Source organism: Diachasma alloeum, unplaced genomic scaffold (assembly GCF_001412515.2).
Source record: "Diachasma alloeum isolate Michigan unplaced genomic scaffold, Dall2.0 Dall_scaffold_02422, whole genome shotgun sequence".
Classification (NCBI taxonomy): Eukaryota; Metazoa; Arthropoda; class Insecta; order Hymenoptera; family Braconidae; genus Diachasma; species Diachasma alloeum.
In genome coordinates, this window is record NW_021682212.1 from 26701 (window position 1) to 43333 (window position 16633).

The 16633-nt window shown below is 36.2% G+C and overlaps 1 protein-coding gene across 1 annotated transcript; it reads right to left on the minus strand.

The window, feature by feature from the left end:
* Positions 1 to 10585: 10585 nt before the first annotated feature.
* Positions 10586 to 14748, minus strand: LOC114841658. The gene is made up of 7 exons (XM_029126714.1): positions 14740 to 14748; positions 14373 to 14675; positions 13769 to 14175; positions 11997 to 12096; positions 11838 to 11939; positions 10739 to 10864; positions 10586 to 10657 (listed from the first exon to the last, which is right to left on the minus strand). Exons 1-7 carry the CDS (start codon positions 14746 to 14748, stop codon positions 10586 to 10588), a joined length of 1119 nt encoding a protein of 372 aa, XP_028982547.1.
* Positions 14749 to 16633: the final 1885 nt, after the last annotated feature.

A 16633-nucleotide genomic window follows, 5' to 3' on the forward strand; every position in this document is an offset into this window, starting at 1 on the left:
CCGTCCTCGCTATCGTTGGGCTTAGCTGGTGTTACTGTGACAGATTTACGATCTATCTCGTCCGTTGGACATATGTGCGGTCGCTCCTCTGTGGCCCCTTCGGACAGTTCAGTTGACTGGCGGTGTTGGACCGATTCTGCGCCCTCGATCTTATCAGATTTAGCAATTATTGGCGCAGCACTAGGGTTTTTTTTTCAGGAGAATCGACAGGCTTTAGTGATTTGAGTAAAGGGAGATCTTTCTTAGGAGGATCCTCCTGAGAGCGATCTCCATCGCTGTTTATGGCCCCTCCAGACGTCTCAGTTAATTGGGGTGGTTGGACGAATTCTACGCCCTCGATCTTATCAGATTTGAATATTGGTGTAGCACTAGGGTTTTTTTCAGGAGAGTCGACAGGCTTCAAAGATTTGAAGGAATGGAGATCTTTCTCAGAAGGGCTTGAGCGACCATCGCTGTTTATGGCTCCTTCGGAAGTCTCAGTTTACTGGGGTGGTGGAACGAGTTCTGCGTCCTCGATCTTATCAGACTCAGCGATTATTGGCGTAGCACCAGGGTTTTCTGCAAGAGAGTCGGCCGGCACCAATGATTTGAGGGGGGGAGATCTTTCTCAAGAAGACTTGAGCGACCATCGTTGTTTATGGCTCCTGCGGACGTCTCAGTTAACTGGGGTGGTTGGACGAGTTCTGCCCCCTCGATCTTATCAGACTCAGTAATTATTGGTACAGCACCAGGATTTTCTTCTGGAGAGTCGGCAGGCTTGAATGATTTGAGGAAAGAGAGATCTTTCCCAGGAGGGCTTGTGCGACCATCGCTGTTTATGGCTCCTTTGGACGTCTCAGTTAACTGGGGTGGTTGCACGAGTTCTGCGCCCTCGATCTTGGCAGACTCCATGATTATTGGCGCAGTACTAGGGTTTTCTTCAGGAGAGTCGGCAGGCTTCAATGAGTTGATGGAAAGGAGATCTTCCTCAGGACAGTTTGCGGGACTATCGCTTTTCATGGCCTTTTCAGACCTTTCTTCTGACTGGTGGGTTTGGACGAATTCTGCGCTCTCGATCTTACCAGACTTAGTGATGATTGCCGCAGTACTAGACGTTTCTTCGAGAGTGTCGGTAGGCTGCAATGATTTGAGGGATTTTATAGCTTTCTCAAGAGGGCTTGGGGATTCGTCGTCCTGGCTTTCCTCGGACGTATTCTCAGAGGAGTTTCTTTCTTCCTCATTATCGTTAAGGTTTGTTGAAGAGGTACCAGATTCCTTAGCTTCTGACCCATTATCCGAACTTTCTGGTTCCATGCCTTTTCCACATTCATCGCTACTACTATCATCCTATCATATTAGGAATGCAATTATGATGGTAATATTCATTCATCATCATCGAGCGTATTGTAACTTAGTTTATTGATACTTTATGAAACAATATAGAGAAGGTAGACGAGACTTACATCAATGAACTCTATTGTTCCAATCAACCTATGATATATGTTCATCCGGATAGTTTAATTGAGACTAATTGAAGTAATTTCAAAGAACATCGTGTAATGCAAAACTTGCGGCATTTGTTGAGGTGAAATGTAGGAAGAAGTTAACATTAGATGCTTGATTACATGTTATACACGGGTTATGAGACTGGCATGGAAAAGGCGATTTTTTAATGCCTGTCTACCTTCTCTGTTTCAATCCATCTACTGCATAAAAAATTACAGAAACAGTTTCCTTACCGATAGTGGTTTTAACACCTCATCATCGATATCGTTTTCAAGATTAACTCCTGCAACTTGTTGTTCTTTCTGAAATGAAGATTTCATTATTAGAATAAGGTTTGAAAATTCTGAAACATTAATGGTTCCATAGTCAAACGAATTACCTTAGATTTTGTTACTTTTTTATGTCCAGTCATCTGACTTTTTAATTGGTCAGCTGGAGATGAACCCAATATTTTTGGCTGGCGGATCCTTTTTTTTCTGAGAGGAGTTGTGTGTTTAAGCAAGAACGTTCTATCATCTGTCATCAAGGTGAAGAGGTTTTCACTTAATTTCATTTAACACTCAATCAATTAGTTATTCATGCCTCACATTGGTACTGTGGACGTGGATAATGTCACAAATGGAAAATTTATAAGAATAAAAAAAAAAGATAATTCCATGTAATTCTTAATCTTTAATCATTTTGTTATGTCAAGTCATACCCGTAACGATCAAAGAAAAATATACCCATACAATAATTAACGCGGACAGTTTCTACAACCTTCATCTATACTGTGATTCCACCGTCTCCAGCCCCCAATATTTCCTTCGTTTCACTGGAACTGTATTCGCTTCCTCAGTGACTTTTTTTTTGTCACTAAAATGTTTAAATTCAGGGATTTGGAACGCGTTACCGTTTCGGTTTTTTTCCTCAGGTAGAAAACGAAACGAAACTATAACGTTATCGGCAGGAACGAAACTCGGGAACGAAAGTCCGGTAACGTTACCACCTGGAACGAAACCTTGGAACGAAAGTCCGGTAACGTTACCGCCTGAAACGAAACTCGGGAACGAAAGTCCAGTAACGTTACCGCCAAGAACGAAACTCTGGAACGAAAATCGAGTGAGAGTTACCATCTCATAATTGTTTTCACTCTAAACAATTTCGAATTGAGCGAATCCGCCAATTCTGTATATGAAAAATTACCTTCAAATTTTGGATATTTTTTTTTCTTTTTTTTAATCGAAAAATATACCTGAAATGAAGAAAAAAATTAGCGCAACTAAGGTCCCTAATTCAATTATTGGCGGAAAACTTTTTTCTTCGATTTTAATTACTATCCACTGTGAACAAAAATATATTTCAACCCATAAATTTCATCGGTTATTTTTTCATCCAAATTTCAGCCAATAGAATCGCACCATTCGACGTTATTTTGTATAATCAACACGAAATTCAACTGATAATTTTTTGATAATTCAACTGATAATTTTTCATGTTGCCTATATAAAAAACAAATGATTTTCCAATCCAGTTAACCCCCATCGAATTTGACAGATTGAATTTAATTGCGTCAATTGGAGAGTTTTTATACAAAATAAATAGATTTGGAGATTTTTCTCTGCAAAAAAACGATGAGAAAGTCAAGGGGAATGTACCCAACATGGTAAAGTCGGGAACGTCCGTATGGAATCAGTTTTATGCCTTTTGTGAGCAGAGAAATTACGTGTTGAGGCTAGACACCACTGAAGAAGAACTGGCGGATATTTCAAAAGACTGGGCATACAACATTAAGAAGTTTAATGGACAGGATTACAAGGAAAATTCGCTAAAGGCAATGTGGAATAAGACTGCGAAGTTACTCCAGGATAAATATTGGGACGAATTCAGTGTGAGGATTTTATCTCTTGGTGCAATTGTATTGGCCGAAATTTGGATGGAAAAATAATCCCACGAATACTACTCGAGCTTCAAAATTAATCGTGTATGACTTCACAAACGAAGTCGGTAAATTTTTCTGGAAAAATCACTCGTGCTTCGCACTCGTGCTCGCACTCGTGATTTTTTAACCTGAAAAGCTTGACTCCTTCGTTTGTTTGCAACGAACCTGTCGGGAATTACCCGATAATTTTGAAGCTCTCGTGGTACTACTTGCGGAAATTTTCTCAACTTCTCGAAAGAAATATCTTTTCTTATGTGTCTATACGTTTTGACATGGAGAACTCAGAAAGGAAGTTTCAAACAGCCATTTGGGATTGTTCCCCAAAACTTGAATTTTTTTTTCCTTTTATCGGCAAGTTCAGAAAGTTTCCTAATCAAAACATCTTTCTAATTTAGGTGTTCTCATTAATGCAGGGAAAAATAAAATTTGTTCCTTCAAAAAAATTAGTTTTTTAAAAATATCTTGGAATCAGTATGAGATAGAAAAATTTTTGGGATTATTATTTTGTAGAGCAAAATGAGATCCACGAAAAACTCCTCTGAAAAATTTTTCATCTACCGTAGATTCAAAGATATTCATCAAAAAATCATCTTCGGATTCAGTTGCCAATGAGTTTTTCTACAATATCTCAGAATTAAAGCAAAGTAGTAATTTCTCAAGAAAATTAGAGGTCTAGAAAAAATGTTATCAGAAAAATCCCGCTTTCTTTCTCAACTTTTTACCGCCTATACGAGTATTTCCAGTAGTTTGTTTTTCGATTCGTAAAAGCTCATAATAACGAATTTTTGAAAAGAAAAAGTTGAAAAAGTAGAACTTTGCAAATTATGTCACTTTCGATTTGTTGCATTTTATTTTCAGTAATTCTTGTAATCAAAACAAGTATTTTGAGCCGTCATTCAAGTTGGGTATCCTGCTGAATCTATTTTATTTTTATTTATTTCTTTTCGAAATTTCGCAAATTCGGTCAAAATACTCCAAAACGACTTTGATTATGTATCGGAAAAATATGTAATATACGGTCGTTCACTTAATTTTGTGAAAATTTTATACAGGACGCGGCTTCAGTCTGTTCACGAACTTAAGTGGACGACTGTACACTCTATAAAAGGATTACTGCTTAGTCAAAAAATTACTTTTGAAAAGTATGAATAGAAAACTTGGATCCCAGCGAATTCCTTACTTATTAGAAGTTAGAAAAGTACTGGGACCAAATTTGTGTAATTTAAAAAAAAAATAAAATAAAAATAAAATAGATCTAAGACGAAACCCAGTTTAAATAACGGCTCAAAAAACGTGTTTTGACTGTAAGAATTACTGGAAAAAATTTGTTTTAATTCAATCGTGACATAATTTACCAAATTTAAGTTTTTCCACTTTGTTTGAAAAAATTCCTTATTCTGAGCATGTAGATTGGAAAAAAAAAATTACAAAAAAATTCTTATAAGTGGTAAAAAGTGGAAAATTTTGATGACTAATAATTAACAATCGGATGAATAGGCTGAATCGAATTATTGAAAAAAAAAAAAAAAAATCATCTCCGAACTGGGCTGCCGAAAAAATCTGAAAAAATTCGAGAAATAGTTTTTCAAGCCCGCCGATGGTAGAAAAAATCAGTGTGAATTTTCAAAAGGGTAAGGGTCAGTGATTCACTCATTTGGTATAGAAAACATAAAAATGAATTATTATGACAATTGGTTTTTTCTTCTGAAAACTTTCTTTTCCTCAACTTCAATTACGAGCCACTATGAGCAATAAAAAAAATTTCAACCTATAGATTTCGTTGGAAAGCGAGATCTTTATAATAATCTCTTTTGCAAACGTATTTTTTTTTTTTATATTCCGGCCCTTTCTGCTCGCTGATTGGCTAATCGGCCCTATCCAACCCTATGTATGCGGCTGTGGATTCTACACTGCACCGCAATCGCACTCCTATAGAATATAGGAGTAGCATGGGAAACCATAGAAAACCCATGCCGGTACAGGCGGTCACTATATTAGCGACCTCCCGCTCGCCGGAGCCTCCGGTTGAAAAACTCGGTTCCACGGGGAATCGAACTCACAACCTTTCGCACACTAGGCTCGCACCTAGCCGGTTCGGCCACCGACGTTGGTGCAAACGTATTTTGCCCTACAAAAAAGTTCTTATCAAGAAATCATTATTTTGTTCCCATCCTGAGATATTGAAGAAAAATTGATTGGCGTTTGAATCTAGAGATGATTGTTTGATGAATATCTTTAAATCTATGGTAGATAGAAAATTTTCTATGCAAGCTTTTTCGTAAATCTCATTTGGCTCTAAAAAAACCATATTCACAAAAATTTTTCTATCTCACTCAGATTCCAACGTATTTTTAAAAAACTATTTTGAGGGCCAAATTTTGTTTCTCCTTGCATTTCATCCCTGGATTAATGAGAGCGTAGAAATTAGAAGTATATTTTGGTTAGGAAATTTTGTGAACTTTCAAGTTGATATCTCAATTTTTGCACTAGCTAGAGTGATTACAAAGGTTTTTTAATTACAAAATGCAAAAACGGAGATATCTCGAAAACTTCGTATGGGTGTAAGGTGTATATATATTGATTGATTTAGATCGAAGGCATCGAAACGAATATTTTGAAAGCAAAAAAATCGAAATCGATCCACTAGTTTCGAAGATATTTTCGGAAAATGATTTAAAAACGAATCGCTTTTTGTCAATAACTATTAGATCGATTCGGCTGAAATTTTCCACAATTGGTCCTTATTAAAACCTATAATCTGACATTTCAGATTTTTTGGTATTACTTTAGCCATTTGATTACTCTATTTTTTCAAAATTGACCACCGAGAAGTTGGCGGTGGACATGCTCACATACAGACATGCTCCCCAAACTTTGTATTTTTACATTTCAGACGATTTTACGGTACCCGGATACTTTTTCCTCGTGTGACATCCGTCGAAAATATTGAATTCACTTTTTCTTTTTTTAAAATAAATTAAATAATATTCGAACGGGAAAAACCGTTAAAATTAATACTTTCTCTCGCGCCGGGATTTTTAGTTGAAAAGGCCCCGAAGGCCAGCTGCAAGTCGTAAAATTGTAGTTAACATTTTCCGAGCTGACTTTTCCCCGAAAAGTCAGTCATAAAGTAATAGACATGGGTCAGGGTCTTGTCATGCTGAAAGCATTTCAAGTGCACGCCCAGTCTATCTCTTTCTTTCTCTTTGTCTTGTAATTCCGACGTGACGTGTCCAGTATTCAAGTGTATTGGGGAAACTCAAACTGTCCCTTATCTTAACTTGGGGTCTGTTTTCGTTCAAGGCCCAGGCCCTCGTAAAACCAAATCCGAATTTCCGTCCCGTTTTTAAATCTTAATGGGGGTTCTTCGAGTTTCTCTTCGTAACGGGAAGTCATAAATTTATTTTGACAATTTTCGAATGTTTAAAAAAAATATTCTTTTAAATTAATAATTTCAGTGCAGTTTAATTGCAAATTTTATGACAATTATTTTTATGTTAAAAACTTTTCGTTAGGACAATTTTAACTTATACTTTTGAATTATTTTCAATTCGAAAGAATATTTCAGTTAATCCAATTATATATTTCGTTACGAATTGAACTCCATTTAATTCTCTTTATGGAAAATTATTTTCATTTTTTTTTATTTAAAAAATTTTCCATTTACGGATCCAAATAATTAATTTTCATTTCTCTGAGATAAACGAGAACGGCGTAATAAAGAATTATTACTTAGAATAAATAATTTTAATTATCCGAAATAATGTTCGGGAATATTGAAATATGTTTAAGATTATTAAATAAGAATTATTAGTTAATAATTAAATTGTTTAATTTGTATTTTTTTTTAAAATGAGATTGTGGAGGGAGAAAAATGGGACCTCCCGAAACAATTCTCATTGGCAGTCGAGGGTTGGAAAAGTCCGCCCACACTCTCGACATCTCGATGTAGAGGGGTCGGAGTTAACCCTGAAACATTGAGAGCGGAGTGCAAGGAAGGGAAATTCGGGCCCAAGGTCATCGACTATTGGTTCCCTAGATTTTCCCTCTGTACATCTGAGGACACACCCTCAGGCTGGGGTAACAAAACCACTTGCGCGTCGTTTTGTTCCTCAGTATTTTCCACCGTAGCTTTTCAAGTGCCACCGTGACCCTTCAAGTTTTCCAACGTCTTTCATGACTTGGATTTTTCATTAAGTCTTTCGTGGCTTAATTTTACAAGTCTTTCAAGACTTCTTCTATTACAAATCTTTCATGACTTGTTTTTCTTTTTAAGTCTTTCGTGGCTTATATTTTTGTGTTTTCAGTTAGTGTAATATTTGGATTGTGTCGAGACAACATTCAAAAAAAAATTTAAAATCATAAAGATAGTGCGGCATTATTAATAAATTGTTTAAGTGAAAAATTGAAACCTTTGGGATTTAGCAGAGAACAAAAAATTGTAAATCTTTTGACATTATAAATTTTTCAGTGTTTTTATTTTAAAATATAGACTCTTCGGAGTCATTTGAAACCAAAATTGTGTTTTAGATTTTCTTTTATTTATCCCTATCCAGTGGGTTTTATTCTTGAGAATTGTTCGGATCTCTAAAAATTAAATTCAGTGATTGAAGATTGAGTCATTTCATTTTTGTTTTAAAAATTTTAGAGTTGACCTTTCAGGTCAAAAGTTAGTTGAATAGAAATAAAAGATTACCTCATTTTCTTGCCGTTTTGACGTGACACTCGGAAAATATTAGTTTAGATAGTTTTATTAGTCTAGATAGTGAGTGTTTATTTTTGATAGCATTGTCAAACCAAAGGCCTTTTCGTCCAGATGGTAAGTATTTATCTTTGACAGTATTGTGATTTATTAATTTGGGGGGGAGGGGGGGGAGAGTTATAGAGTGTGTATTGTTTGTATCGGTGTTCCTATCCCCGAAAAATTGTTCTTCATCATTTCTTTTTTTTTGAAGGGGGCCCCCTTCCAGTACAGAGTGTATTATTTGTATCGATTGTGGTATATCAAGTGAGTGCATATTATATCATTTTGAATTAATATTGATTTACTTTTTTCACGCGGACTTGCTTTGACCTCGAGATTTCATATTGTGTGATTCATTGTAAAATGTATTTAATGACCTTCGTTTTTTTGTGAATATGTTCATGACTGTACAATTGTTTGATTCGTTGTGATATGTATTTAATCATCTTTCTGTTTTTTATAAATATGTTTCGACCTTACAATTTTGTTTTCATTTGTTTTTTCATTGTCGTGAAAAAAGTTTTTTTTTGTATTTTTCAATGTTTTTTTTGTGTTTTCACTATTATGGAAGGGTGATTTTTTATTTTAGGGCTTGTTTTTGGAGAATTCATGTTTTTGGGAAACATTTCTCCTAGAACCGATTTTACATCATTTTCAATCAAAATTAGAGAATGTGAAAATCAGACGATTGCAATGCTTTCATTTAGAAGCAAAAAGGGTAGGAAGTCCATTCCACTCCATCCTAATTTTTTTACCAATTTCTGATCATTTTTAATACGTTTTAGAGTGATAGTTTTTTTACTGTGAGAGTAGCTTTCTGATAACATCCTGAAAATTAAACCAAATAGTGTTTTTTGGTGGAGATTTGTTTGATGATCTTCAGATAGATAATCGGTAGCATCAATTTATTAATAATAAAATAAGATAGAAAATTCTTTCGTCGGTTGCCAATAAAAATATTGATAAAAACCAGAGTTTGAAGTTTCGTGTTCTAACGGTCCCATCAGTGGAGAGTCAGACTCTACTTTTTCCAAGATTTGAGAGAAATGTGAGAGTTGGGAGATGCTTGGAGTGACAGGGTTAATTCTCTACTCTTCAGTGCTTTTAGAGAGTGGATAGGTGGGGCGAGGGATTTTTTGCCTCTTGTAGGCGTTGACTCTTTAGAATTGTTACCCTCTAATCTTCTGACACTTATACTTTCCGCCCCTTATAACTCCCGAATCTCAGATTTTTTGACCCTCGAATGTTTTGGCCCGCAAATCTTCTGAACCTTATATTTCTTGATTCATACATACTGACCCTTATTTTTTCTGACCCTTCAAATGTGGGCCCTTTGCAGGCCCTTCATGTTCCTGACCCTGAGAATTTAATCCTAATAAATGTTGAAATATCGAACCTTTGACCCTTATTTTTTCTGACCCTTAAAATGAGGGCAACTCTCTACTCTCCACATTTTTTTTAGAGAGTAGACAGTTGCGATCGGATGCTTGGTGAGGGCAAGTATCCACTACTAGGATACTAGGTTGTCCTCTATAGTAGTGTCTACTAGGGGGCAACTATCTAAGTGGTCACACACCCACTTCAACGCACCAATCCCAATGCACCCGAATTCGGGCGCGACCGCAGCGAGTGACCAATGACTACAAAGTGGTGCATTTAAAGATGTACAACACCCTTTCGGCCAAAATTTACGTTTTTTTTATATTTTTCTAGCAAATTATTGATCGGATTGACGCGAAATGATATACCGTTTTTGCGTTTTATCATTATTGACTGACTCACGAAGTTTCATGGTGTGCAATTATTTTCCTGCATTTTTTCCAAAGCTTTGTGAATTTCGAAAAAGTTTTAGAAAAAAAATGATTGCACGATCATGAAATTTCGTGAGTCATTAAGTAATAATAACACGCAAAAACGCTATATTTTTTCACGTCAATCCGATTAACATTGTACTGGAAAAATTCAAAAACGTGAATTTTGGCGAAAAGGGTGTAATACATCATTAATAATTGAGACACCACTTGAAAAAGACGCCACTTGTTTTCCCTCCCGCTTCACGGGGGCGAAAAATTGTTTATTAAGAATCAATAAAGGCTTTATTTGATTGTAATGAAGATTTTATTTCAAATTAACGCATTATTTATTTCATTTAATTAAATTTTTCTCTTGGAATGAGTTAACGATTTTATTAATTTCTGACAATGAATATTTCAAAGTAAATTACAAAATTGCAAATAAAGATTTATATTTGATTCAAATGACTCATTTGTTGGGTGTGCACCACGTTACATTATACAATCAATGTTGTGCGAAAATTCCATTCTATTGTTATCTTTATATTCTTGGATAAACTTATAACTATCATACAGCAAGGAAAAATGGTGACAAGAATCGTTGTTTGATGTCCCTTGGATTGAATTTGATATTGAATTATTTCACAAATCGTCTTCAATTTTTCGGAGTACAACACGTAGTGTAGTGAAGAAAGAATATGTTGCTGACATATACTGGAACAAAAAAAAATATTATCCATCGGAGTGCTCAATTCCTTACTTTTTATCAAATTTTGAGCATGAAGTTTGACGTACCCTTGCATAATAGTTCATGGACAATTTTGGCAATAATCCACCGATAGAAATTACCGACGGTTTTTGACATCTCTGCATCACGAAAATGACAGCCCTATTATAGAGCGCCCAACTAACTTCCTCGCACTAGGTGATTATATAAATATTGAATAAAAGCAATTCTGGAGCGAATCGGTTACTTGATTGCGAGAAGGTGAAAAGTCTAAGAGGGATCCCATAGTGACATTCCTAATAATATTGTTATAGATTTTTAGAGAATTATTGATCTAGAAAAGCCGCGAGAATGGATAATATTGGCACGAAACGGAAAAAGCTTTCGATAAACGAGTCAATAAATGATCTTGGATTTTATCGTCCAAACAATACGATACGACATTGATTCACGCCATCGACACGAGAATCGAGTCAGAATTTTTCTTCTCATTTTTTCGAGAACTATGAGTTGTCTTCCCGACCGCTTCGCTCGCCACGCAGAAAAATGATTGCATGGCGATAGAACTTTGGGAGTCTTTGAATAATGATGAAATCCAAAATAGTATAGTTTTTACGTGAATCCAATCAATGGTTTGCCAGAAAATGAAAAAAGACGTGAAAATTCGCTAAACTTAGCAATATATCCTTGAAATACGCAGATCTTCTGAGGGCATGCATATTTCTTGGAAACATAATTTTCCCAAATCCATGCATTCTTTGTACAGCAGTCTCCCCAACTTCACCACATCGGGGATACAAATTCCACGGAATGAGCGGTTGCGGACATCCACACTCTGTTGCTAGAAGGGCGTCGCCCAAGTAGAGTGAGAGTGAGAGGTTATGGAACACACGGAATACGAAAAACGTGCGGGAGCAGAGACTGTTTACTGCGCATTCACCAAGCGCAGAGGGATACACGCATATCACTTACATACGATTGGGGTGCTCAGAGTAAGGGAACAATCTCCCCACTGTCGCTGATCACTGGGAAGTTGGAGAGTAGAGAAATTAGGGAGACTATTGTATATAGTTTTGTTTGGGTTTCAAGAAAAAAAACGAATATAAAATATATATAAATTGAATGTTAAAGTAATATTTAGGCAATTAGGTCAAAATCATGAGTTACCGCTGCAGTTAAATTCTCTGCAGCCCACGCAACACAAAGGAGTTCTATCGAGAACGTCATTACAATCACCATAAACTGCAGTTTTTCAATGATTGGTCCATTCTGTGGGAAGTAAAACCATTGAATCTCGAATGGTAATCATTCATTCTATAGACTTACTCCAACTATGGTGATTCCGGCACACAAAATGGTTATCATAGCCATTGCAACAGTTGTCAAAACCACGGGTCGAACGGTTTTGATGGTTTCATCAATATACCTGTAAAATGGAGTAGTTAAGGGCTCCCCTCAGTTGATTTTGATAAATAAAGAAAGGTCTCAGCGGATCTAAATTTCCCACATTTTTTGGTAATGAAAGGAATAAAGAAAAACGATAAGACTCCTCCGCATTTTTCAGATATAATTTTTTTTACTCATCAATAATTATTATGCGTATATTCAATTCGCTAGCACCTTGCCGTATTATTCGAAAACCAAATACAAAATGCAGAAATTCTGTACAAAATGAACCCTCACTAATACCAACTATTTGACGAAATTCAAGATTTTCGGGAATTGTTCAGTATTTTTCTCGTCCGTTGAGAGGAAATACCGATTGTTTTCGACAAACCATAAAATCAAACATACACAAAAAACATCAGGGAAAATTCTGTAATAACTCATGTAATTATGTGGCGAAACAATAACTTCGCGGGTGTTAAGATAAATTTGAAAAAAACAGTGAAGCAAAGGATGAATATTTCCTTCTATCGATTCCGGATTTTTTTGGGAATTTAAACGTAATTTTATCCGAAGAAGTGATATTTGTTTGTTTTGCGAAGAAATGGTGCGTTAAAAAGTATAAAATTCGACGTCCCAACTGAAAATTGCTTTAGGTCCACCTGAAGTACGATCAGAACTTGATCCAATTTTTGTAAAGGTAGGCTGATTCGGTGATTTCTGAGATCCCAAAAACTACAGGTGATTTGAGATCAAGTCGATCAGGCGACGCCTGATGAAAATATGAGCAAGTTGTGATCCAGTAGAGCGGAAACCAAAATCTGCAGACGGGCTCAGATCGAGTTTTGAGCAAGTAGGTAGGATCTCAGTCTGCCGTCAGACTAACTAAACGCAATTTGATCCGATTCGGATTTTATACACTTGAGTTTCATTTGATCGTGATCAATTGAAAAAAAATGATAAGGTTCGAATCTGGTTCAGCTGTTTTAATCAAACTTTTTCCGAGAATCGAATTTTTAATATTAATTCTCAATTTATTTACTAAACAACTTTAATAAGGTTTTTTTTAGCGGTAAGTACGGTACGGATTCTTTAAGAAATGTGATGTATGGTGAAAAAATTGAATTATCTTTTATTTTGAATAGATTTTTTTCAATAATTATGATTGATTTCCATGCACAGGTCATCCGGTTTAAATAGGTTCAGTTTGATTAAATCCGGAACCGTTAGGCCTGGTCAAGTCTTAATGCAAATCAGTTATCATATCACTTTTTGATTAATCGTCAGGGCTGACCTGATCCAATCTTGACTCGGATCTGACCAAAATTTCCACTCGGGGTTCGGTCATTCCCTAATTTTCCTCCCGCCGGCATTGGCTCCTTATCAACGTAGGCGGGAGGCACGCGAGACGGATAAAAACTATATTTTGATTAACATTTTTTTGCGCGAAGCGATCGAAATTTTCACTAATACTCCCTGAAACTTGGTGTGAAAAACAATAATTTCTATGAAATTGGTATCATTTACCGCAATTAGGTTTTAGAATGTAATTTTTAGGACCAGTCCATGATATTGATTTAGAGGGCTGCCAATCAGGGAATCGTTGCCATTTATCGAATATTAAATATTAAATCGCATATTACATGTTCAAAAATCAGATACTGCATACTTTCATTCGCAGACGAATTGGAATCAGAAAAAGTATTAATTACCAAAGTATATGATGATGTACATTAATGTACTCTTTAAGGTCTTGAGCGATGCTGACTTTCCTCATTTTTTCCGCGAGAATTTCAAGTTGTATTGTTCCATACCAAAGGAGCAGACACACTTGACAAATAAAAGCGGTAGAACAACAACATTCAATAGCTCCTATGGTTTCCCATAAATAGGCAATATCATAAGAAGGATGTTCATCCACGGCAAATGGGTACACCAATCTATTCGGTAATGAGTAATCAAGTGTGATGGGACCGAGTATATAACCCAGTGTCGCACTGATAGCGATGATATTATAGCTGAAGTGACGAGAAGCTATTCGCTTTACACACTTTGAAAGTACTTCCCGCTCGTGAGAGTTGGCATCCTTCATGAATGTCTCTATCTCTTCAATTAAATACTGTAAATCGAACAGAAAGAGGAGCTTCAATGCATTGAAGGAATTACATTATACACAAAATGAGAAACTTGTTACTGAACAACCCATTTGTCATGTAAGCAAAGTTCTCAAATTAAGAACCATTGATTTCTGCACGGAACAATCAGTGAGTTCTGAAATAGTGAAAGAATGAATGACTTCGTCACACTAGTGCTCACCTGGAACCGATGATGATGATGTTTCCCAATAATCATTGTAAGCACGACTTGGTTCATGCAGAATGCGTGGAATAAGTTGTGAATAAGTTGCATAAAACTGTTTCGTACTGTATATGCCAAATAAAATGTTTGCATCATCTGTGTTACGGCAAAAATCCAAAAAACCCACCACCCGATTTTAAGAATGGTTACTACGGATCGTGTTGTTTTGGAACTCTCTGGCCACGTGAATACAATCCCAGTTGTTGATTTAGTCCATTGGATTTGTTGAAAAGAAAAGAAGTATGAAGTTTCGGAGTGCTTCTGTTGAATAAACAAATTGAAGCTAGTTACTAATTTCTTTTATCTAAAAGTTTATGTAACTGACACATTTCATTCGTGTAAGATTTATGGACGAATAAAGTTTAATTAATTATTTATCACTATTCATGGGAATATCCACTTCAATAGGTTATGGGCCCAGAATACGATAAATAAAGAAATAGTGATTTATGTGATAAAAATAATAATTTTCCAACGTGAATTTTTGAATCCGTTAAGAAGAGAAATCCTTGACTGAGTGCAAAATGGCAGGATCGTCAGTAAGGATAGCACTTCTCAACAAAAATAATTATGACACGTGGAAAATCCAAATGAGGGCTTTATTAATCAAGAACGACGAGTGGAGTTACGTTGACGGGAAGAAGGTGAAACCTGAACCCATAGAAAACGCTGGAGTCGTCACTAATGCAGCTGCAATCCAAGAGTGGATGGACGCTGATGAAAAAGCCATTTCAGATATTATTTTATGTATTGGTGAGTCAGAATTGAAATTGACTAACGGATGTACAACTTCAAAAGGATTGTGGAACAAATTGAAGTCGTTCTATCAGTCCACCGGTCCAGCCAGAAAAGCGACTTTGTTGAAGAGACTGATCTTTGAGAAAATGGAAGAAAATGGAGATGTGAAAGAACATCTTGGGAGTTTCATCGACACTGTTGATAAGCTGAGACAAATGGACATGAACCTGGACGAAGAAATGTTGACAATTATCTTAAATTACTTTAATTACTTTAAATTTTTTCTCTCTAAATTCTAATTCTCTTAGAATTCTTTAATGCCTAAAGGAGGTTAGGCGGTGTTTGAGGTGAATTTGAGAGTGAATTTCTGTGGTTCCCGCTAGCTTAGTCGGTAAGAGTGCCCGGCGCGTATCTGGGAGACCCGGGTTCGGTTCCCGGCTGGGTGAAGCGGAAATTTTTTCTCTCTAAATTCTAATTCTCTTAGAATTTTATTTTTTTATTTTTTAATTATCCTTTTATATAGTTTACCATCAAATTTTGAGAATTTCAGGTGTGCAATCGAATCGCGCGACGAGTTACCGACATCTGAGAATTTACGTATCAAAATCATTGAGGAGTATGAGATACGGAAGAATGATGGACGTCACGCAGCCCCAGATGCCATGATTGCAAAGAAATATAAGAAGCCCGAGCAGAAACCGAATCACAATCCTCAGCAATTAAAAACAAAGAAATTAATCTGTCACAGGTGTACTAAAGAAGGACACAAAGCCAGAAATTGCACTGAAAATATTCCAAAGAAGGCAGAAGCAAATAATACAGAACAGATCAGCTTGAATACATCATTCGAAAGTGTACAGACTTACGAGGCATTCAATGCAATGGTTGTACGAGAAAAAGAAAAATGGTGTATTGACAGCGGAGCTACACCTCACTTATGTAAAAATGTGAGAACATTGAAGAAAATTACAGACACACGAAGAGGAAAGTTGTACCTTGCCAGCCACGACTCAACAGACATTACGGGGAGAGGAATCGTGGAATTTACATCGGAAGCGAGTGGAAAATTGAAGAATGTCACACTCCGGGATGTTTCATGTGTTCCAGACCTCAGAATGAATCTGCTATCAGTAGCTAAGCTGACTGATAAGGGATTGAATGTCAATTTTGATGAGAAATCGGCTGTAGTAATTGATAGGTCAACAAAGCAAGTCGTGCTCACTGGAAAAAGAATGAATGATCTATATTTTCTGAATGAGAACTCACAGCAATGCAACGCCACTGAACAAAACAAGGACACACTGAAACTCACCGAAACAGAAATTTGGCACCGGAAGATGGGTCATCTGAATGTGAGGGATCTTCGAGAGAGCAGCCAAAAGGAAAATATTCGAGGAGTAAAATTAGAAGGAAAACTTCAAGAAAATATTGAATGTGAAATTTGTCTCCAAAGGAAGATGACTAGGTCTCCATTTCCAAAG